We start from the raw sequence: 25319 nt of genomic DNA, 5'->3' as shown, positions 1-25319 counted from the left end.
ATTTTCTCTAACAAGTTTGTTGAGGCCGCATCTGGAGGACACTTTGCAACTCCTTCTCGGACCAATTACATGAGTTAATTCTTTTTTTCCTTACATAAACGTGTTATATTTAATCCATTTTAATGTGAACAGATGTATTTATAATGTTCATGCTTCTGAGACAAAAAATTCACAAACAAAATTGTAATCAAACTAAAAAATTAGGCCTCCATAGAGAAGATCAGTGAGCAGTTCAGGAAACATTTTGTAGTCAACCTAAGTAAAGTCAGGTCATTCCCGATTTAGTAATTATTCACAGACTAAACTACAGACTACCAACTCGCCCAGACGAAATCGTAGTTCAAAGTTGAACATCAAATTCACACGCCTTTAATCAACATTTTTTTTTTTGTCATATGATACATGTAAACATTTTTTGTCCAAAACTGCTTTCCACACCATACAGCATTCTTTAAGGCATGAAGGCTGGAAAATATGATATCAAGCTCTTGGCCCTGAATATATCGAGTTCAGACTCTTTGCCTGTTTGAGTTAGATCGCATGGCACGAGGTGCCTCATCATACCTGTCAGCTTCGTCTTCTTCGTCAGAAGAAAGAAGGGATGGACCCATCCATGCTTTAAACCCTTCATTTACACGCCTTTCCACCTCTGGTGTAACTTCCAGGGGGTTCGTTTCCAACATTTCCAGCCCCAGATTTCGACCACTTAAATTTCCCTCGTCCAGAATTGTGGCCGCCTTTCTCCTCAAGAAGAAGGCAGTGCCCCCATATAGTACAACCAGTCCCCACGATGCAATTTCGTAGCACCAAAACAGAGGTTTAGAACAGTTGCTCATCATTGTCAAGAGGCTTGAACCAAGAAACAAGGCAAGAAGACCAAAGATGATAGCAAATATAAGGTTTAAGATGGACAGACATCGTACCCCACCTGTTGGTTATCCAAAGAAAACAAAAAACTAAGTCAATTTTGGGCCGATAAAATGCTCAGGCATTAGAATAAGATCCGCCAAAATTTTAGAGCGTCGCAAAGGAAAGACCATTGTTATAGAAGAAATCATACCCCTTCTTGAAGCACAAAAATTATTTTCAACCACCTTCAAGCATCCATGCCTAGTTGGAGCAGAATATGCAACAGCCATGCCTGCAAAACAACTGTCATAATTAAAACTGGGCATAACACAAAACTAAATTCTCCATAATTATGGCACAAAGCTTTCAGAACTAACAAGACAAGTCATTTAACCCAAAAACAGTAATTTATGTGAAACAAGATAATGCACCAAGAACAATGAAATGGGTATTTATCCAACACATGTTTCCAAAAAAAAAAGGATAACACTTGATTGCACTTTTTATCCCTTCAGTTTGAACTATGTCTGATGTTGGTCCTCCTAATTTTGTTGGAGCCAATTAAATGTATCTATTTATGAATTTTCAAATAGCTCCCTAAACTATTTTTTATTAGGTCATCGATCATGTAAGTTTTTTTAATTGAATTCTTAGGGTTTCTAAAACCAGCACTGTCATTTTGTGTAGGTTTTATCCAGCCAAAGAATAACCAGTGACCAACCTTTAGATTAGGGACCCAATTAAAAAAATAGTTCAGGGGTCTGTTTGAAATTCGCAAATATAGCTCAGGACATACTAAATAATTTACCCTTTTTAAAAGTAAGAAATTTGTTTATCTATTCAACTTCTTTTATAACCAAAACCCGCAAATGATCCTGTTCGACTCAAAATCTTAACAAAATGAATTGACCAAATTGTCTTTTGCTCAAAAGTCACCAACCAAAACATCAGGTTTCACTAAAAAATACTCAAAATTATCTCTCTTCAAAATCTACTCTCTTATCTTTCAAAATCCTTCAAATTTTATCAAATGTGTTCTAAATTTTTTAAAATAACCTATATCCTTGATCCCTTATCTATCGCCACATATTTGGACAAAATAAGACCTAGTTTGTCAAGATAAATGTGCAATTAAGCCTAAATATTATACCACTATCAAAGAATAGATGAATTATAAATTAAGAAGCTGTACAATGCAGTCAAAACATGTTTTGCATTAAGAGGGGGGATGTACGATGTAGGGATTAGAGAGCACTCTTTTAACACCACAAACCATTGACCTATGTAAATCGAACATCATGAATTCCGAAAGAGAGACAAAAGAGATCATGAGTCTTGCAAAAAACCTAGGCTAAAGAAATGGAATATATTTCAAAATGTAGCTATCTGTGATTGACATTCATCCACATCATTTAGCAAATCTGTGAAAAGAATCCCCATGGTGAGATCTGTGGCATTATATAGAATTTCAGTGAAATGGTTGTGGTTGAATGGAAAATAGAAACACTCTACCAGAGTAATTGATAACGTTTGCCAAACTACTGGATTCCCAAATTTGTAAAATTTTCTTAAGCTTATAACAGAAAGCATTGACTTACGTGAGTCAAACTGTAAATTTGTGTTGTGGATCCAAGACTTTATAATGTAGAATTACTGTAACAAGATGCCAGAAGAAATTTTAGAACAAGTGATCTACTTCCCCAGTACTCCCCTCTAGAATGCAGAAATGCATACCTTCCAATTATCAACGAGAATAGTACAATGGTCCCATTGATCATATTAAACTTAGTGAAAACAACCCACGTGTTACATCAATGCCAAGAGATACTCTTCAAATCTTAGTGAGCATAAACCAAATAAGTCTATTGTAACATCAAAATAATCTCCTTCCATTTCACAATAGGGAGAACAATCCAACAGCACTGCAGTATTTACTTCTCATTCAAGAGGCACCACAACCCATGTGAGCTAAGACTTCTGTCTCTCAATCTCCTAATCTTTCATTGACACTCTAAGAATTTTGTTTAAACCTAACTCAATTCCATAAAATCAGCTTAGGTTTGCTTAATCTTTATAAGATGTATTCAAGTCGTATCTAATAATCAAAGTTGAAATTAAAGGAAACCCTAAAGAGGCTGCAATTAGTGCAAGGGTTAAAGTGACTGCAATCAAGATTATTTTCCAACGGACACCAACGATCTTGGTTCCATTTCTTATGATTTTAGTTCAATTTCAAGGCTATTTCCTCCTAGCCATGAGATGATGGAAGAAGTTTACTTTCTGATCAACCCCCTAGACATTTCATGTTTTACGGCAATCGTGAATTGCACTTCCCGCATAAAAGGCAAAATCTACAGTTGAACTCTTCCCACAGTGATTCTCTAAAAAACATTTCCAGCGGTCCACGTTCTTGAAACCCTTTAACCCCAAAAATATTCTCCCAATCATTATATTATAGCCATAAATATTTTTAACACCAAACTTAGAATCGTATAAGATGCCAATAAAGTGGCATTGGACACCTTTATCTGTTTAATGAAACAAAACAAACACCAAAAACAGTCTTCAAAAATTCTGCATCAATATCTTGACAACAATCAGACAAGAAACCCTCATCAAAGGCAACATAGAAATCCAATTTCTTACCGGCAACGAGATATACAACCGACAGCGCGAAAATGATCGTTGAAGGAATGAACACAACCATCCAGTAATAATCAGCAATCTCCTGGTCCGTGAGATAGAAACCACCGGGAAAGCGATCGGAATCGGAATCACCTTTCATCCCTATCTGTATAGACTGAAGCCTTCGATCGACACATAACACTCTCTTCCCATCGCTACCCGGAAACACGATTTTCAAACTGATAACCGTGGACACGAATATCGCAAGCCCAATGGCAACCACGGAAGCCACAGTCGCAGGTCTCTGAAGCTTGCCCCACGCTTTCTCTTCTTCCCTAAGGCTCTCGTACTCGCGCTTCGGCATGAACGCCTGGCGAAGTGCGTCGCCGATGATCGCCATTGTCGGAAGTAGCAAAAATCAGAATGACATGGATATGAAGAATTAGGGTTTGGACTGTTTTCCGAGATCAACTTTTCGAAACCCTAACACGCTGCTCCCACTGATCAATCAATTATGCTTTAGTAAAGAATATGTGGCTTCAAAGAAATGGGATTTGGAAGATGGTAAAGAGAAGCTCAAAATAGTGACAGTGATGGAAACTTGTAGTAACTGCGAGCATAGGTTTTGAATCGTGAATTAACAGATTGGAAGTGGAACCTTAACGTGAAAAAGATGATAAAGATTATTCGATTTCGGTGCCAAGTTGCTCTCAGAATTGCTGCGCTGAAGGCAAAGCTAAACTTTTTTTTTTTTTGACGAATCATTATTTTCCTGTTATACTTTATCACATCATTTAATTTCTAGGTTGTTTATTGTACTTTTCAATTTATATATTTTTTTAGTTAGACTATCATCTTGTCCTAATTATTAAGTTTGAATTTATAACGATATTCTAAAAATGATATTAAATCACTTCTATTAATCAATAATGTGTTTTTTTATATATCATGAAATGGTAACTTTTAATTTGTGGTTATTCTAAAAATTTTGTATAAAAAGTTTATTACTAAGCTTCTCAAAAATTCTTTCGCATTATGCTTAAATATCTATTTCGTCCTTATTTTTATTGTGTTTATTGTCGATTGTCTTAATCTTTTTCAAATATTTTAAATGATCTTCATTTTTTTTTAATTTGTGTTTAATTTTGTACTTCTGTGTCACGCTGTTTAAATGAGTAACGGAACACAGACTACACTATTTGTATTATGTCTTCCATTTTATTTATTACATGGACCGGTTTATGTCTTCCATTTTGTTTATTATGTGGAGTGGTTTGTATACAATGAGGTGGAGAAATGAAGTTCGAATTAGGGATTTAGGAAAAATCTAAATAGGGATTTGGAGATTAGTGCTGTTGGTGGAAAAAATGCTCCTGAGTGAAAAAACATGATTAAGGGAAAACTTAATTACTGATATTTGGGTAGACAAATATCATTAGACTTTGGATGAGACTTGTCCCTTGCCATGAAGGTGTGAATCTTATTCTCAATCTCAATTCAAATGCATCCTGGTGTCTTCTTCGTGTCGTTTCCTTTCATTCTCAACATCACTTCTTCAACATCATTCCATCTTTCACCTGCTGCGAAGATGTTTGATATCAATACATATTTCCCTTAATTCTTTGGTGTGAATCCATTTGCATTAATCATGGAAGTTCATAAAATTAGATCTCTCTTTTTTTACATAATTAAATATATTTTTTTAGTTTTCCACATTTCCACTGTGATCATACATATCCACTAGGGAGCTAGCAATTGGTCCCTCCAAGAAAAATCCTTTCCTAATCAAAAACCCGTGAATCTTCTTTTTCTTTAGTGTAAAGATAAAGTACAGTGTACTAATGAGAGCTATGAAATCGAGATGAATTTTAAATTGGTTTAGAGTGTAGAAAAGTTCAAGAGCCTCCACTCAAAATCCATTATAAACATAGTAGGTAATTAGCACGACACCATGAATCTCATTTTTTCCACTAATAGCATCAATCTCCAAATTTCTAATTAGGTTTTCCCCAAACCCCTATTTAAACCTAGTTTCTCCACCTCACTGTATACAAATCGTCCACGTAATAAATAAAATGGAAGATGTAATACAAATAGTGTTACTTGTACAATGTTTCGTTACTCATCTAAACGGTGTGACACAAAGATTAAATTAATCACAAATTATAAAAATGAAGATTATTTTAAACATTTAAACAAATTAGAACTATCAACAATAAATACCACCGTAAAAATAAAGACCAAATAGATATTTAAACCTTCACATTTTGTTAATGGTAATTTGATAACATCTCGATATATGGCCATCTTCACTTTCTCGGTACAAAATTAAATGACTTACTTAATAGTATGTAGATAGTCTAATAGATGAATAATCATTACTTAATAGACTATTAAACAAAATTATACACCAACTGATGATTAAGTCATATTTAGATATTCTTTAATCATTTATGCAAATAAAAATTCAATAATAGTAGTATAAATAAGTATGTATCCAAGATAGAGAAGCTAACTTTCTTCTAAATAGAACTACCTCTATGATAACATAATAATTTTGCCAAATACTGACTTTACCTTTGTGTGTACCCTCTTACACCGTAATATGACATTGAGAATAATAATTGCGAGAATAGTAGAGATTCAGTGAAATAATAATTTTGTAGGTTTTCTCCCACATTATAAAAAAATATATATCATTAAATTAAATATTTGTGATTATCAAATGCAAGCTATTTCTCCCTCTACGTTGAAATTAGAAAAACTAGCTAAAGTTGTCGTTCATCAAAATTAAGGAACTTCATTGATATATTGTTAATATGTTTAAGTATGACTGATAGTTAGAGGTGTTGAAAATACGAATTTAGTATAATAGATGATCTTGAGTTCCTACTGCTTAAGTTTAAAATGACTAATGGGATAACAAGCTATTTTTTCTAGTTTCAAAAGGGTCAAAAAATCAAATATATAGTTGTTTTAATTAAACTAATTTTAATATTATATATATAGTAAAATAACGTTTTTAAATATTTTTAAAATATAACTATTATTTTGTAAAATAAACTAAACTTGTTTAGATTGGTAGTTAATTGGGTTGGTTAAAAAGTTAGTCTGATTTATGTTTTCGGCTATTTTTTTCTTATACCCCATAATTATTAACTGCATCCCCACTATAAGAGAAAAAAAAAAAAACCTTATATTTTATCACTACTTATATCAACATCATCACTCACTACTTCTATCCATCACCACTCACTGTTGCATAGGAATAAGAGAGGGAAACATATTTGGATCTTCCGAAAAAGTCATTTCAGAAAATATTATATGTATTTTAAAAAATTCATTTCAGTAATCTCATTTTGAAAAATAAATTAAAAATATATTTGATAATTTTAAAACTAATGTTCCATAATTTTTTTCAAATTGTGTTATGAAAAATTCATTTCGAAAATCTTATTTTGGAAATTCTATAAATTTATTCTAAAATATATATTCTGGAAATTACTTTTACAAGTGACCTAAAAAGTTAAGGGTGTGCACGAATAAATTGTTTGGGTGCAGGAAGTAAAAGCTTACAACTTTTCAACAACAAGTTTATTCTAATCTACCCACAAATTGATTTTTATAGTTGTATTAACGATGATAATAATGTAGGAATATTAGTAGGTATCATATTATATGATAATGTTAATAATATAATGATGCAATTTAACATTTTAAAAATTTTATATATCAACAAAAATTAAAATAAGAAAATAATTATAACAATATACTTATACTTATATATTAGTAAAATAGAATAACATGAGTTATGCGTACGCGTGTTTATTTTTTATATTAATAAAAAGTTATAACATAAAAATAAAAATAAATAATATTTACAAATTCATTATAAATAGTTTTTGTTTATTTTGTAGATAATTTTTTATATGTTTAATTAAAAAAATAAATTAAGAAATAGTTAAATTTAGAAAATTCACTTGAGGTAAATTTAAGAAAAAGAACGCATATAAACTTAAAGTGTAGTATTGAAAAAGAAAAAAAAAAAAAATATATATATATATATATATATATATATATATATATATATATATATATATATATATATATATACTTAAAGGAATCAATTTTTATACAACAATATAGTATAAAAGTGTAGATATAATAGTATAGATAATATAAATTTTTGGTTGAAAGTACATATATTATTTTCTTATTTGATTTCTGATTATATTTAAGTTACTTTACAAATTTCATATGGAATAAATAAAACATAGTAGAAAAAAAAAGAAAAAAATATGAAAAAGTGATTACCACATAAATAAAAAAAGAAAAATGGTTCATATTTTACATATAATTAATTTTAGTACAATGCATGATAAACAATATATTTAATTATTTTATTTTTTATATAATAAAAATTCATATAGAATAAAAAAATAATGCATATATATTTTTATTTATAAACAAAAAACTATACTACTGTATATAGACATTGAAACATAATAACACCGTTGTTTTATGTAGGATTTGTGAGAGCAATGAGTATAAAAGTTTCTGGTGAGAAAAGCATATATGTTAGTAAGAAAATACAGAGACTAAAAGCCAAATCTGACGTTTACATGGAAAAAAGCATATATGTAACGTACAGATTTAAGTGTATAAAACTAATTTATCGATTAGGTATTTTTACACTGATATTGACTAAATTCGAACTTTGGACTCTCTGTACATGACAATGGAGTCTATTCAAGTATTAGAAAAAGTTGTCTAACAAAAAAAATTAAAAATAATTTATACAAATTTTGAAAAATAAAAATTATGTATGATTTTATATCGTTGAGAATGCAGTCTTAAATAAAGGAGGAATTAAATTAAGAATAAAGAAATATTAGATAAAACTTTACAAATATCTAAATCATAAAATTAATTAAACCAAATAAATATTTAAATAAATAAATTGTCCATGCTCCAGATAACCATCCAAAAATTTATAAGAAGCACTACTGGTATATTTCAAAAATTTCAACCCATATTTCTTTTCAGAAAACGTCAAACTGTACTTTTTTAACAGGATTTTACAGTAAATACTAGCGAAAATAGGCACTATCGATTTTTTAACAGGATTTTACACTAAATACTAGCAAAAACAGGCACTATCGAGAACAGGCACTATCGTGTATGTATATTCATATTTTTTTAATTTTTATAAAAATAATAATATTTATTTTTAAAATATATATAATAAATTTTAAAATAGTTGTTGAATAAAACAACTGTTCAAAAAATTTTAGAATAATGGTCAAAATAAAAAATATTTAAAAAACATATAAAAATAAATAATTATAAAATAATTAATTTTTGAAGTAATAGTTAAGGATAAAATTGAAAAATGAAAAATGGACACAAAAAGAGAAATCCCCTTTATATATTATTATAGATTATAAATAGAAGTTTTGAATTTGGTATAGGCAACTACAAATTACATGTAGGTTAAAATTAAAATACCTTATATTTGAATTAGGTAATTTAGAAAGATAACTTATTTATTTAAAAAGAATTAAAATTTTTATATTAAAATAATTTGTTTTGATATGAAAGTCAAGTCGAATTATTTTGGTATGAAATCGAGACGAGTGAGTATAAACGAGTTGATTTTGACATAAGGTTGAGCCCATTCGAGCCATATTAAAGGCTGGATCCATTCAATTTGAGTCGAAAATAGAGTCAAGTTGTTCGGGATCAAAATCTGAGATAATTCAGTCAAGGCTAAAAATTGAAACGAGTCAATCACACTAAAAGACAAAATGAGTTAATTGGGTTGAAGAACGAGTTAGGTGGCTTGGTCTCAGTGCAAATCTTCAACCAATATTTTGGGGATGTAGAGATGTGATGTTTGTTAAATTACTCTTTTGATTCATTTTTTTGTTTAAAAACGTCAAGTTGGTTCTCTATTTTGTTTAGTCTCGTCACAATTTTGTAAAAATTGATGTAATTTAGTAATTTTGTTAAATTTCTTAAACTGAAATAAGAATTTCTCATCAAAAAATTGACATTATGATTATGTCAATTATACCAACAAAACAAACCATCTTTAAATTTGATAAAAAAAAAACCTTGATTTGATTAAAAAATTTAACCAAAAAAGAAAATAGATGGTATCATTTTTTTCAAAATTCATGACCAAATTCAGATTAAAAAAATACATATTTGACAAAACATAAAACACTATATATTTCAAAATAATTTAATAGTGTCACTAGATGTACATGAAAAAGATAGTTGATTTTGGAAATATAGAAATTGATTCTCCTATCTTTAATATTACAATAGAGTCAATTTTGGGTTCTTTGGCCTTACATATATTTTTTTGTAATCATAATCTTTCAAGGCAATTTTTTTTTAAGTATCATGAGGATTAAATCATAATTGTATATAAGGCGCGGTAACTTTTCTCTCACTTTTCCCTCAAATCCATTTGTACAATTATCTTTAAATTGATCGATCCAATTGACCTACTCACTTAACTTTTCCTTCCTCACCTACAATAAATCAATAAAAACAAATACAAATAGAGTATTAATAAGAGTGTTTATATAAACTGTTCATCTTCACTGTTTTTGAAAAAATGTTATCACGAGATACGTACAAGAGTTTATTATATAAAACAACAAAAAATTATATATAAAATAAATACAATTCATTTCGGTGCAAAGATTTTTTATGCCATAGAGAATATACGTATGTACTGAGTATTGTTTAAGCCATTTTGCCTTGAAAAAGGTGATCCTATTTGTTTCCTTCTAACTAAGCACAATTTTATACTTTCTGTCTCTTCTTATTTTTAATTAATCATGAAAGTTGCCCTAATAATACAAGTCATCGAGTTCTTAATTCTATTAATTTTAGCTACAGTTTCTTCAACATATTTTATTGATTTATTATATGTGAAGTAATAATGTTTTATGTGTTGACGTTTATTGAATAATGTCAACAACATCAAGGAATGTAGCATGAATGTACATTATTGTACATTATTGTGAGAAATGATTTTAAATTAATATATATTTTGCTGTTGGACATTCACCGTGTAAGAGATACAAATTTTTAATTTAAAGCATGAATTATAAAGTATATTTATTGTGATGAGCTGTGATTATGACTCATTTGATAACCACAATACTATGCATAAATGTTAGTACTAGTAAATATCTAGATATGAATGAGGCATATCATATTATTTATCAATGAGATTCTTACACCAGTACAGTGTTGTTAACTTTTGTAAAGAGAAAGTTTATATCGACATTATAGAAGATAAAATGATACCATAAATAAATTGCATAAAATACATAACCTCGTAAACTATTATTTCTATTGATATATTTTATTTGGGATAATTCTCGTAACACCCTCCATTGTCCATTGGTTATATCAATAGGTTGTTGTGTATTAAAAAACTATCAATGACAAAGGAATTGAGCAATTGAGTTTATAATTCCTCCACTGAGTTTATAATTCCTTAATTTATGAAGATTTTCTTTTATATGAAAGCTTTGAGAGAGCTTTGTTGAATTATGACTGAACCAAGCCAAAATAAAATGAGTTTTTTTTTATATAATTTAAAATTAACTTTTTTGTTGAAGTTAATCTCGTATATTTTATTAAAAACTTAATTTTAGATTAAGGGTAAGCCATTTTTATAGTTGATACAAGGAATTAAATTTATTTTACCTTTTTATTTATTTTTTATTATAATTATTTGACATCCGTATACATTACAAACATATTAAATTAACATAAGAAATAATAAAGCAACTACTACAACTCATGCCATTGTAAACAAACCATATAAAAATTTACTCGCAACGAATAGAAATCTAATTTATTGAACTATATTATACTTTTGGTGAAAAAAATTATAAGAAGTTTACAATATCCATAAGCAACCAATACTCATAATTTGTGATTTTGTGTAAATATTAAAAAAATATTAATTTGTTAAGGTATTACATGTCTGGAAAATGTTCTACTATTATTCATGATTAAAGAATACAATTCCGATCGAGTGAATTGTTATAAAACTCTTTTTATACGAGTTGAAATCTGTATTAATTATATATTATATATTAATCATATAAAATGTGTGTATAAAGGTCTGACTAAATTTTGGAGAAAAAAAAGGATTATTATGTATAAATATAATTTAGTTATTTCCTAAAAGGATCTAAATTAAAAGAGAAATGTTACTTATCTGAGATTAATGAAGAAAAGTTAATACCTACAAAACGAAAGACTCGGTTGATATTTTCTAATTTTTTTTAATTAATCATAATTATTCTCCTTTTTATGGTTTTGCGGAAACAACGTCCGCATTTATATTCAAACTTGATTGACTAAGCAGATGCAAATCCTGTTTCTGAACTGTATCTCAGGTGTGGCATAGCGAAGCTCGCCTTCACACTGCCACGTGGACTCTTATAATTGGTATGTGATTTTCTCACTTCCAATTCTACCCCTACTTTACCTCAACGGAATTATTCATTCAGCGACGTAGTAGCAAACTTTGTTATTGATTTTGGAGACCGAGGGAGGGTGGCCGTTACTTATATCTCTGTGTGATCACCGGAACCTCTCTCTCATCGCACCGGAAAACATTTTGATACTCTCGTGGCCGGCGAGAAACGATGGTGAATCCCTTAGTTGAACGTGCCACAAGCAGCATGCTTGTGGGACCTGATTGGGCTTTGAACATGGAGATCTGTGACATACTCAATCGCGACCCTGGGTATGTATACCTTCGGATTTTCGCTGTTTCTTCATGTTCGACGTTATCAAGAGTGCGCGCGTTTTTTTTTTTTTTTCTGCGCGCGTTTTTTTTTTCTTCGTTTTTGTTTTGATAGAATAGTTCTATTTTGCTTCTGCGGTTTACTGCAGAATTATTATGAACAAAAAAATGCACGAGCGAGATTTATAGTTTCTTTCGCTTTCTGTTATGAATGAATTCTGACGTGGTAAGATAAGTTGTAGAGTTGAATTGTGAATTAGAGTTCATGGATGAAGATTAGCAGTTGTCTTTTTCCCTTCCTTCTATCGTATGTCTCCTCTGCTTTATTATTTATTAAACTACAATGATCGTCGGGAGTCGGGATTTCAACTTCGCATTGTTTTATTATCTGTAACAGTAATCGAACAGAGGAATTTCAAATAGGAAATTTCACTTTATTGATTGAGGATTGAGTACCGTTTTTCATTGATCAATTGGGGATAGGGATAGTAGATAGCTATTATGGATTCTGCATGATCCACTTGTTCGGCTGATGCTGTTTTATGTCGAATTTGCTTCTGGTTGCTATAAGTTGTCAGCTCCTTTGTAGGGGACATTTTAAACCCTATAGGAGTTAATACTTTTGTGTTTGTGCTCATCAGGTTACGTTTCGTAATTTGGAATTATATCTGAAAAATCCTATTTCTTGTTTCCAAGTTGATTGTGAGTTGCTTTTGTCTTTTAGTTTATGGGAAGAAGCGGCAGATCTCTTTTTGTTCGTTGTTTATGTTTCTATGCATTTCTGAGTTTCCACAGTTTGGAACTGGAATTTTCTTTTTTTAACGGGTGTTGGTCTGAAGTAGTTCGGAACGGGGTATATATCAATTTTGCTCTTGATGACGAATGGCTTCACGAGGGTTGGACACGGCACTGCACAGCGAAGGTGGGCTGATACCTGCAAAGACATTAATGTCCAAGTTAAAGAGTTATTTTGCAAGAGTAACAATATATGTGGAATCTTAGATCTTACTACTAAAGGTGGTAGGTTTTGGATGCATGATAGTTACGAAATCCAGTAGGTTGGTGGTGATAGACAGCCCTATTTTGGCGGTAAAGGCAGGGGACCGTTGAATAGTTCTTGTCTCGGCTAAGATCAATGACCAGGTGCCACTAGAGGTTCTTATATTACAAGGCATGACTTATGTGGCAGAAAAAAGTTATACGGGCCTTATTGAATGGGAAGTACCTCATAAATGCGACCTGTACCTTCCTTTTTACCATGTACTGGAATGGAATGAATGCTCTAGATAATCAATGGTGCGATGTTTGCTAGGGCCAACATGGGGTAGGCGTTCCAGGTTCCTTCTGTCTTAACTGAGGCGTGGCATCCGACTGTGGGGCAAATATTCATGGCGCCCATTGATACTTACCTGGGATGAGCTGGAACAGATATAAATGTTTAACTGCAATTTTTTTGTTTAAAACTTTAATTTTGTTTCTTCGTTTGGGCTTTGAGAGTTTGCTAACTCAGTTTGGTTATATGATTTATCAGGCAAACAAAGGATGTTGTTAAAGGTATAAAGAAGCGGCTTGGAAGTAAAGTTCCTAGAGTTCAAATAAGTGCATTAACTGTAAGCTCATATATTTCATACATTATTCAATCTGCTTTAGGGTCACTGTTTCTTTTATTTATTCACTTTTTTAGATTACTCAACAGTAAAGTATGATTTAATGTTTCTCTCTAATCGTCCGAAATAGACATTTCCTTAAAACAACAATAAGCTAAGAGCCTATAGTAAAATGCTTGTCTGATTATAGATTCAAGTAATAATAGATGTCTTTAGGGACTGAAAGAATTAGGAAGGAAAAAAGATGTTAGAGAGAGATTTGGGAAAGAACAAGAAGAAGTTTCTTGAAACCAAGAGATAGAACTTTAAGAGTTCCCATAGTCAACATTCCAAACAGAGGAAGTGGCTTTCTCCCAGGTACGATTAAAGAATCCAAAGTTGACTCTTACAAACAACTGACTAAGGTATGTATACAACACGGCCTTATACTCACACATGTGCCACGTCTTAGGAATCTTAGCCACATCTAAGACATGTTCTTCTATGGGCCTAACAATGTCATCACACATTCCCCAACTACCATATATGTTCGTCAATTAATGTAAAAAGATTGTTGGAAGAGAAGAAAACTTTCAACTTGTATGATTCCTTGGATTGATTTCTTGCTGTTGATCGATAAATAACTGGCTGGAAGCTTTTGTTATCTATTGACTATTATTTGGGGACTATGTAATGGAAATTTTAGTATGAGTCTCTTTTTTATGTTTATTCAGTTATTGTGGTATGCTTGCTGAACTGTTGCAAAGGACTCTTCCTCTAGAATGTTCAAACAGCATTGTTTTATATTGTATGTTGTTTTCAGCTTGGAAAGAAATTGTAGAATTTATTTTAGATATGTCTGCCATGAGATGGTACTTTACTAATGTTTATGTTTGGATTAGTGGTACACAATGAAATATAACGGAATGAGATGGATTGGAATAGAGTGAAATAAAATTTCATTCCTTTATTTCGGAAATTTTATAATGAAACAGAACCAAGATTTCATACCATTTCTGGAAAATGGAGTGGGAAGAATTATACTTTTTAATTCCATTTTATCATTATTTTAAACTTATTATACTTAACAAGCTGAGCTGATAATTATGTTTTTGGGACGAAAAAATACTCGATTAGCTTTAAGTAAAAGTCAACATTGTGATGTACATGGAAATAGAATGTTACATGCGGCAGATGCTGTTCTTTGTTCAGATTGTCTGTATGTTTGAGTTCCTTTCCCTCTGAGAATACCATAGAGCTGTATAAATTAGGTTTGCTTAGATAAGGAGGATTCTGTATAGCCTGCCTATAATGAAAATACATGTTTCGTCTTTAATATTGGAAAAACTCATCTGTTTATCAATTCGACTGCTATATTTTAGCTGCTGGAGACAATAATTAAGAATTGTGGAGACATTATTCACATGCATGTTGCCGAGAGAGATGTTCTTCATGAGATGGTTAAAATAGCGAAGAAAAAGGTATTGATATTTCTTAGAAGTTTCCAGAGCCTTCCTATTTTATACGAGACTTCATCGTGAAAAGCATGTTTATCATATTTATTATGAAAACTGTAGACCAATTATCATGTCCGAGAGAAGATATTGGCTCTTATAGATAGTTGGCAAGAGGCTTTTGGAGGGCCAAGATCAAGATATCCACAGTATTATGCAGCATACCAGGAGCTTGTGGTATGTTCATCAACTTATTTGCATTGAGATTTTCTTACAAAATAATTCAACTCTGCTTATAGATTACAAACAGGATGAGGAGATACAGTTCTTAAAGGAGGCCCTTGCTACTTTTCTTTTGGACATAATTCTCATTATCTGATTGGTTATATGGGTTTTTATTTTGAGTATTCATTGTTACAATCAGGACATTTTCATAAATCTTTTTAAGTTTAATTTTGTTTATCTATTCCTTTTGTTCTATAAAGGATTTGTTTGTTTCAGCGTGCTGGGGCAGTATTCCCCCATAGGTCTGAGCGATCTGCACCTGTATTCACACCTCTACAAACACAACCATTGTCATCATACCCTCAAAATATACGAGATACTTTTGCTCAACAAGACACAGCTGAGTCCTCTGCAGATTCTGAGTTTCCAGCCCTAAGGTGCATTTCTATCTCTTGTCTTGTCATCATGTATGTGGAAGTTGACTTATATGTTGATAACTTCATATTGCTTGACGCTCATCTATGGGCTTCTTATTCTCATGCATTCAGACTTTTCTTTGATGGAATGTATTATGTAGTTCATTATCATTACTATCTATTACCGGTTTATATTTTTCTTTGTAGCTCAGTTGTCACATTTTGAAGCCATACACTTTCTTTTTATTTATAATTGGAATAGCATTGTGAACTGTTATCAATTAAGATGGTTTGTTGCATCATTTTTGTTTTAACCAATTCTAGCAAAATGAGGTGGTTTGTGGGAGACGGTGTCAAGTGAAAGAAAATATGCAAGATTTTTCATAAAGGAGGATTAAATTTTTAATAATTCGCTATTCATTTTTATCCACTTTTTTTTTTTCTTTATTATTTCTAGATGAAGTATCAAAGTGATAAGTAATTGAATTTTCAAGCGTCCTTTTTGTTTCTAGCTTTACACAAGAGTTTATAATAAAAAGACTATTCTATATAGACTCGATACAGAAAATACAAATAGATATACGAGATGTCATTTCTATTTTTAGGAGTGGAGATAATATTCCTATTTATACGATATAATAAACCTATAATTACCCAAATACTAATCAAGTCAGGAAACTAATCATATAATAGAAAATAAATATATATTCTTAATCATCATCTACGATTCACTAAACTGATAAAAGATAAAGATATCAGATAAATTTCTCAAATTTTCTATTGACATAAAACATACAGAAAATCATCTGATTCTTTCTTTTTAAAGCATTTTATAGGGTGTAATAAATTCTCTTTAACTAGTGTGCTTGGGCACTTGGTAGTATACCTTGTTCTTTATTATTGTGTGAATTTCATGCGAATCTCACTAAACAGATTTGTCATGGGACACAGTATCCAATAATAGATTTTTCATTATCATTTCTTTAATTATTTTGATGATGACAAAATTATGCTACATGGTACAGACTGTGGTCAATAATGATGCCTTGATTTGTTTTGGTTGGACTTTCTATTGCCAGTTTGTCAGAAATTCAAAATGCACGTGGTATTATGGATGTTCTAGCAGAAATGCTCAATGCATTGGACCCTGGTAACAAAGAAGTAAGTTCTTCAATCCAAATTTTCAACTTTTGATGTACTTGAGTAAAGAATATTTTTGAAGCTCAGGGCCTTTACCATGTTGAAGCATTGCATGATCTATGCAGTCGACCTCAACTACAGGGATGTCGTCGTTGTTGTAAGGCTTCTATTGAATGTGACATTTTTTGTATTCTATTTTCAGGGTCTTCAGCAGGAAGTTATTGTTGATTTAGTGGAGCAATGTCGAACATACAAACAGAGAGTGGTACACCTTGTTAATTCAACTTCGTAAGGCCACATCCCGTTTTCAATATATTACAAAGCAATTGCTGTCATATATTATATACTTTTTACATGTGAACTCCATTTTTAGTTTTCTTTAAATCTAAAGGAAAAAACCTGTTAATAATGGTTAGATTTTATCTACTTTTACAGGGACGAATCATTGCTATGCCAAGGCCTATCGCTGAATGATGATCTTCAGCGTGTCCTGGCCAAGCATGAATCCATTGCTTCAGGAACTTCTGCTGCAGGAACTTCTACTTCAGGAACTTCTGCTTCAGGAACTCCTGCTCAAAATCATACTGAGAATCTGAAGACTGCACCTACTGGAGCAGTTGCAGATTTTGGTCCTTTGGTTGATTTTGGAGATTCCAGTAAACAGACGGATGGAAGGTCTTCTCGTGTTTATTGTTGCACTTTATTATTGCTCTGCATTCATTAACATATGATTCTATCAGTCTCACCGGAGGAGAATCAAATAATTTTTATACCATATTGGAATACGTAATTCATTTCCATTTGTTATTTGTTTTTACCCAGTAAGTTTTATATTCAAAATAAATTCCAAACTAAGTGCCATGAATAGCTAGATATTTGTTTGTATTTTTGTCAGTGGAATAAGGTCTTTACAGGTCAAGGCTTTGGGACTTTTTGTGCTATTATTTTATTTTGGATACTTTAGTTTTTGTCATTCTTCATATTTGATCTTGGTAGCTGGGAGTGTTATCTGCCGTCCATTGTCAGAAGTCTGCATCTTTCTGTTTCGTTTCACGTAATTGTTGTTGAATCTCATTTTTGTTCAGGAGTAGATCGGTGTATGAAATTATATTCCAGGTTGACTTAATCCGTATGGCGCCTTCTGGTTCTACGGCTTTTCATTTTAATATAGTTTTGCAGGTCGTCTGCTAATGCTGAAACTGGGTCTCAATCGTTGAACCAGTTACTGCTTCCAGCGCCCCCAACATCAAATGAATCAGCTCCCCCGGCGAAGGTTGATCCTAAAGTGGACCTGCTCAGTGGTGACGACTATAACTCACCAAAAGCAGAGACTTCACTTGCTCTCGTCCCTTTAGGCGAACAGCCGCCAGCCAGCCCCAGCCCTAGCCCTATGTCTCAACAGAATGCCCTTGTTCTTTTTGATATGTTTTCTAATGGAAGCAATAATCTCCAGCCAATTAATGTTGCCGGTCAAACCAGTCCATTTTCTCCTCAATGTCAACAGCAGCAGACTTTCATATCTCAAGGGCTGTTTTACCCCAATGGAGGTGGGCCAAATGTTGGATCGCCTCGGTTTGAGCAATCACCTTATATGCAGAGCACAGGTCCTTCTTGGAATGGTCAGGTTGCGCAGCAGCAACAGTCTCCTTCTCCAGTTCACGGTGCACTTAATGCTTTCTCTTCTTTTTAGCAGTTGCTGTGATGAATTTTTGATTTCTGACCCCTGATTGCTGCTTTTAAGTTGGTTAATGGCAAATTCATCTCTTCAATATTTTCTTTCCGAATTGGCTTGCTGTATTTTGCTGGGTTCTCATATTTGAGATATTTCGCATCATTCAGCTTTTTTTCGATTTACAGGTACACCAAATGGTGGATCATTTCCGCCACCTCCGTGGGAAGCACAACCCACAGACAATGATAGTCCAGTAGTAGTAGGCAGTCAATACCCACAACAACCAATGCAAGTGACTCAAGTGGTAATGACCCATATACATAGTGCTGCACATCCTCAGGGACCTCAAGCTGCTGCGCATGACCAGGCTGTTGGAATGTATATGCAGCCAAATGCTAGCCATATCTCAACAATCAACAACAATGTTCAAAGTAATCAATCAGGCTTATACCCGCAGCATATTCAGGGTGTTCCCAGTCCTTACATGGGTATGGGTATGGGTATGGCTTCACATCCAATGCATTCCATGTATCCTCAACAAATGTATGGCAACCAATTCGTAGGATATGGCTATGGTCAGCAACCAGCGGTTCAATTTGTTGAGCAGCAAATGTATGGTTTATCAATGAGAGATGATGGTGCTCTGAGAAATTCTTACCAGGTTTCTTCTACATCCTATGTGCCACCTGGGAAGCCTTCCAAACCAGAGGATAATTTATTTGGGGACCTTGTTAACATGGCAAAAGTGAAACCAAAACCTACTGGTGGCATGTAAAACTGTAATGGGGTTTGCATTGTTCACTTGTTTGCTATAAATCTTTTCTCCTTTTTCTTAATTTTTTCATTTTCTTTTACATAAATATAATAATATATGTACATAATACATTATTTAATTTGTTATAGTCTCATAGTGTTCATTGTCTGGCAATTGGTAATAGATTATGTACATTTTTTCTATAGGAAAGTACTGGACTAGAAGATCCGGTTCTAGTTGTATTAAACGAATTCGCATGCTCAATTAATTTTAAACTCGTAGATGAATTCGTAGGTGTGAACATAGATTTGCTTTATCCAAATCCACGTACGTGTTTACGATCCTTCAGCCAGTAGGGATTCTTTAGCTTGACTTTGTGGGGGTTAGAAGCATTCAGGGAGTCCAGGTGCCCAATAACCATGAATTTAAAAGTATTATGAAAATTACTTAAATTAAATTATTATTAAATTAAAACGAATCCTCCAATAATAACATCTTTTTATCCTTGTTTCTTGCAATTTTTGTAGAGGACATTTTGTGTTTTTTTATTTATTTTTTCATAAAAATTTAATATAGCCTTTTATAAACTTTTCATTTATTTATTTTTTAGTTAAAGTATAAATTTAAAAAGAATTAGAAAAATAAAGTTATACAATATTAGTACTTCTCTCTTATAAGTGATTTGTAATAAACTTTAATTAAAAAGAATTATTTAAACATATTAGACATAAGAGAAAACTTATATAAAGAAATAGAGGTACTTTAATTATTATTCTTTAATTATATTAAATTTTGTCTTAATAACATGTAATATTGAAACGTTATTAAGTTTTACATTTTAATAAATATGAATATTTTTAATTTGGTTTCTATTAAAAAAAAAAGCTGGTTTGATTGATAATACAAAATTTTTATAATTTTAACTAAAGTTTCTGTAGTTAAGTGGTGCGATTTAACTATTATTTTACTTTTCACATGAAAAATAAAATAAAATAATGACTTAATTTAATTTGAAGTTTTTTTATCAATTTAAATATTTTTAATTGAAAGTTCTTATTACAAAAATTCCGTTCTATTGATTATAATAATATTTTTTCAATTAAGGTTTTATAATAAATTGGAATTTGACTTTATATTGTTAAACAAAACACAATGAGACTTAATTTTTATTTTAACATTTAATTTATAAAATAAAACAATATTATTATTTTTATAAAGATATCTGGAGTTTTGCAAATTATTTTTTTATTGTTTAATTACGAGGTGTTCTGTATGAGATTTTGCATAAATCCTACTCACTTCATCTTAATTGACGGTGGTGCTCTAAAACTTATAAAAAACTTAATTCATTTTTATTTTCCATGTATAAACAAAAAACAATAACCATGCAAAATAAGATGCACTACCTTACTTAAAATAAAAATCAATTAGTAAGAATTGAGAAGTATATGAAAAATTTGAGTACACAAGTAAACAAATATTGTTAATAAAAACTTAATTATAAATATATCTATATATATATATATGAGAAATTTAAACTTTAACTAAATTTAATATTTATAATAAAACTCAAATTTTAAAAATCCAATTTTAAATTTGATTGGAGAAGATTATCTACCATATTTATTAAATTTTATATAAATTTATCAATAAATAATTAGTCAATATTTATTTAAATTATTTATTTTTCGTAACTAATAACTACACAAATAAAACAAATTTAGTTCTTAAATGTATGTCATAGTATCAATGTACTATTTAAAAATTAAAAATCTAATTTAATATCTGAATATTAAAACATTTAAATTCAATTTTAATATTACAACTTAATTACATAATAATCTTTGATTTATTATTAAATCAATTATTTCAATTAGATTATAATTATAAAATAGTCATAAAACCTTTAACATGTATTTTTCTTACATGTTTGCTACTAGATTTGGTTCATCTATTCTTTCTTATTTACCGATGGGGTGCTAGATGTGTTCCAGACTATAGTCTTCTTGGTGGGGTCCATTATTTTAGGGTTTGCTCATTGCAGATTTCTATTTTACTTTTTCGTTCATTTCCCGATCTACAAATCTCCCAACACTATACATCAATTCTTTCTATATTCATTTTTTCTTTTTCGCGAAATAAAGTCTCGCGCGGTAAGATGCTCTGTTCCTTGAATCTTGTTTGAGCTTTCTCAAATTTGTTCACACGCCCATATTCAAATATATCAATCTCCTAACACTACAGCTAAATTGTGTTTCAGGTTGCAATTCAGCATGCAGGTTCGTTTCTGGTACTTTTGTTTTTGTTTCCGTTTTCTGTTGAGAGTTTGTGATAGATGCAATTGTTGCGAGTAAATCTATCGGTGTGAATAGCAGATGATGATGTGCAATTAATGTGAATATATGTATTTTTTATGGTGTGGGTTATCTGTTAGACTAGGTGTTTTGGATTCACTTCGGTGGCTTGTTTGTACCTGGTTTTGGTTTTGATGTCATCGCTTGCATTTGTCTTAAGGTTGATTCTTCAATAATTAGATGTTTGAGATTTTTGACGTGTGTTTTAAGTGCAGGCATCGAAGGCAAGACTGTTCAAGGAGTATCATGAGGTGCAGCGAGAAAAGACTGCTGATCCTGATATTCAACTAGTCTGTGATGAATCTAACATTTTTAAATGGACGGCTTTTATCAAGGTATGCTGAGTGGTAACCAGGACTTTGTTGATTACGACCTGTTTGTGATGATTCTCACATTTCCTTGGGTTTGTTTTGTTTACAATTAGGGTCCCTCTGAGACTCCTTACGAGGGAGGGGTGTTCCAGCTTTCTTTTTCTGTTCCGGAGCAGTATCCTCTACAGCCTCCTCAAGTCCGCTTTTTGACAAAAATATTTCATCCAAATGTTCACTTTAAGGTAGGATGGATCTGTCCGTATCTGTTGTTCTTGTACTGGTGTACCTTATCAGTTATGAAATAGCGAGTGTGATTTCTGAGGAGAATTACATTATACTAATTTTTTCACTATTTTCACTGATGAATGGTTGCTGAAGTTTTCCAAGTGATACATAGACTAAAAGTTTTTTCTGGATTAGTTTGGTGAATGGAATTGGAATTGCATTCAAAATTGTAATTCCAACTCCTATTCTAATTGGTTTGGAATTATAATTGCTATTCTGGTTGGTTTCAAGTTATAATTCCCATGTTTGGATTGTGTAAGGAAATAGAGATTAAAACTATAATTCTATGTTTAATATGAATTGCATTTTTGGTCATTTTAAATTAGGGTTAGTTATCTGTATGAGTATGATGTGGGAGGTGAAGAGGGTAGCAATAACTATAGGAGTGGTGGTGGGGATAATGGGTATTGATGTGCAACAATGGTTATCAGTGATGGTAGGAGTGGCGGTAGTTATCAATGGAAATGGGGGATGTTGGTGGTAACAATGACTATCACAATTTTGACATCCAGAGGTGGTGGGGGCGACGCAGTAGAAATCCTTGATAGTAGTAGTAATGCCAATGACAACAGCAATTATTGAGTGGTGGTACCATGACAGCAAGGGTGGGGTGGTGATGACATTGATGGTTGGTAGCTGGAGCAACATAAACAGTGGGAACAACAGAATAGTGAGAATGAATTTAGGAATTGTAATTTAGAGGGTAGAGGTTGGAGGCAGAGATATGTTGGCTTTAATTATACTAGAATTCCATGGAATTGGACTTAAGATTGTTGTTCTAATTCTAGATAAATTTCTAAATGTCATAATTCCAAATTCAAGCTCCAATTCCATTTCACTCTTTGGTGCACTTATGTGATGTTTATAAATGATGAGTGTTTGTGCTTGGTCTCAGACAAGGTTATCAGACTTGAGAGTCTACGTAGACTCGACGTAAACTCGTAAGAGTTACTTCATCTGAAAAGTTGTATATAGTACCATACTCGTAGACTTGACTCGACTCTCAGATGGTTTAGTTACCTTCTCAATGATGAAAAGGCCAATAATGCTAAACTTTTATGGGAAGCTGATAAGTTAAAGAAACCTAATGCATACTATTAATTAACCCCTTTTAAGTTTCACAACTAATTAGAAATTGAAAGCCTTTGATTTGATTTTAATTGCCTGTCCATTATTATTTTTTTTTCTTTTTCTTCTGTTCTTTATAGGTTAATGGATACATTTTTTTTTCTATTGGATTTGATATTCTTGAGATTCCTCCATGACAATTGGTTAAACATCTAGTAATTTTCCAGACTGGGGAGATTTGTCTGGATATCTTGAAAAATGCTTGGAGCCCAGCTTGGACACTTCAATCTGTCTGCAGGGCTATAATTGCTTTGATGGCCCATCCAGAACCTGACAGCCCACTGAATTGTGATTCAGGTTGACAAACTTTCTCCACTCTATTGTTTTCTCATTTGTCTCTTGTGTGGATTTTATTGTCCTATCTCTTTCCCGCAAATGACTAGAAAAACTGCAAGAAAGAAACTCGAATTCATGTGATACTCTGTTGTAATGTACTTTGCCTTGACTATGGGACCTAATTGAAATTAGATTTGAGGGTTGAAAACTTTCGAAAGCACTTTTTTATACGTTCAATTGTGCTTGAGAGAATGGATGGGAAGTTGGTGCACTAGAATCATATGTTTCATTTGTTGCCTTTAATTGCTCGTGATGTATGAATTCTCATGTATATTACTAGACTTTTGTTGATGATTAAAAACTATCACAAGAGCACATTGGTATGTGTTGGGAAATTCAAGGATTTATTGATATTGATGGCAAACTAAAAAACTTCAAATCCTTAAGCTGTCAGCTCAGCCCAAAACTATCCTTCATTTTTTTTTTCATCTAGTACTAACAAAGGTGAGGATGAAAAACTTGTAATGGTATTGACGAGGATGAAAGGAGATATCTTTTTCTGCCACTTATTTTATTTTTTTGTTACAGGCAATCTTCTGCGTTCAGGTGATGTTAGAGGCTACCAATCCATGGCAAAAATGTACACAAGACTCGCAGCAATGCCAAAGAAAGGCTGAATGATTTTGGATAACTTGTTTAACAAGTTAACAATAGATACAATACTTCTTTGGTATAATGTTCATTTGTTTGAAATGTATACATTTTAAGACATGATATTGATTGTGTTAATGATGTGTGTTAAAGTAGTAGTAGTGACTTGTACAGATTGTATCCGTGACTTCGTATATCTGGATTCATGCCGGAATTGAACTCAAATATATTCCAATAATACCTTAATTGCTTCAGTTTTAAATAGTCTCATTTTGAACTTGCATTCCATAGTTTGATTCTCAACTATTATAAAGTTAGTGCAATTTGCAAAAAATTGAGTCCAAGGCATTCTAAAAGCGTTTGGATTATACTGCTTGGATTATACTAATCAACGGAATCACTTTTAATTGGTACGAGTAGAGGTTTTGGAATACATTTTTAATAAAAGCGGCTTTTCTTATTGTCTTGCCCATTTTGTGATTTTTTTTTTAAAGTAACAGAGTGGATGTATTAGAAAACATAATAATGCTTGTAACTAACAATATTTAGTTAATTGAATAAATTTATATGATCATTTATGATTTTATTCCTCTAGTTTCATGGTTACAGGCTGTATAAGAGATAATTTCGTGTATAACTTCGTTTATTGAATGTGATAGGAAAGATAGGGAATGAATGTTTATTGAGTGTGATAGCAAAGATAGGGAATGAAAAAGGATGGTTAAGATAAAACGATTTCATAATAAAATTAGGAAATGCATTTGATTTAGCTTGTTTGGTTTGAGTTTAAGATAAAAGATATCAA

General features: G+C 31.6%; 3 protein-coding genes across 9 annotated transcripts; 2 read left to right on the top strand and 1 right to left on the bottom strand.

The window, feature by feature from the left end:
• Positions 1–168: 168 nt before the first annotated feature.
• Positions 169–4215, bottom strand: LOC114195993 (uncharacterized). Its single transcript, XM_028086463.2, has 3 exons — positions 3496–4215; positions 1061–1141; positions 169–928 (listed from the first exon to the last, which is right to left on the bottom strand). Exons 1-3 carry the CDS (start codon positions 3872–3874, stop codon positions 510–512), a joined length of 879 nt encoding a protein of 292 aa, XP_027942264.1. The 5' UTR covers positions 3875–4215; the 3' UTR covers positions 169–509.
• Positions 4216–11906: 7691 nt separating this feature from the next.
• On the top strand, positions 11907–19657 carry LOC114164245 (TOM1-like protein 9). 7 transcript variants are annotated; one of them, XM_028048837.2, is made up of 11 exons: positions 11908–12262; positions 13105–13184; positions 13794–13872; positions 15231–15329; positions 15426–15539; positions 15804–15964; positions 17023–17104; positions 17286–17371; positions 17519–17758; positions 18263–18744; positions 18941–19657. In XM_028048837.2, the coding sequence occupies exons 2-11, from the start codon at positions 13138–13140 to the stop codon at positions 19528–19530; spliced, it is 1980 nt and encodes a 659-aa protein (XP_027904638.1). In that variant the 5' UTR covers positions 11908–12262; positions 13105–13137; the 3' UTR covers positions 19531–19657. The 7 variants fall into 7 exon arrangements, with proteins under 7 accessions (XP_027904635.1, XP_027904638.1, XP_085523251.1 ...); XM_085667125.1 differs by having other exon boundaries at positions 13105–13698; XM_028048835.2 differs by having other exon boundaries at positions 13102–13184.
• Positions 19658–21447: 1790 nt separating this feature from the next.
• Positions 21448–24776, top strand: PEX4 (peroxin4). Its single transcript, XM_028086412.2, has 6 exons — positions 21448–21662; positions 21770–21788; positions 22079–22198; positions 22288–22416; positions 23755–23884; positions 24452–24776. Exons 2-6 carry the CDS (start codon positions 21783–21785, stop codon positions 24538–24540), a joined length of 474 nt encoding a protein of 157 aa, XP_027942213.1. The 5' UTR covers positions 21448–21662; positions 21770–21782; the 3' UTR covers positions 24541–24776.
• Positions 24777–25319: the final 543 nt, after the last annotated feature.

The sequence above is a fragment of the Vigna unguiculata genome, chromosome 9 (genome assembly GCF_037176805.1).
Source record: "Vigna unguiculata cultivar grain cowpea cultivar isolate G323 ecotype 2 chromosome 9, ASM3717680v1, whole genome shotgun sequence".
NCBI classification, from domain to species: domain Eukaryota; kingdom Viridiplantae; phylum Streptophyta; class Magnoliopsida; order Fabales; family Fabaceae; genus Vigna; species Vigna unguiculata.
This window is presented reverse-complemented; position numbering and strand designations above follow the sequence as displayed.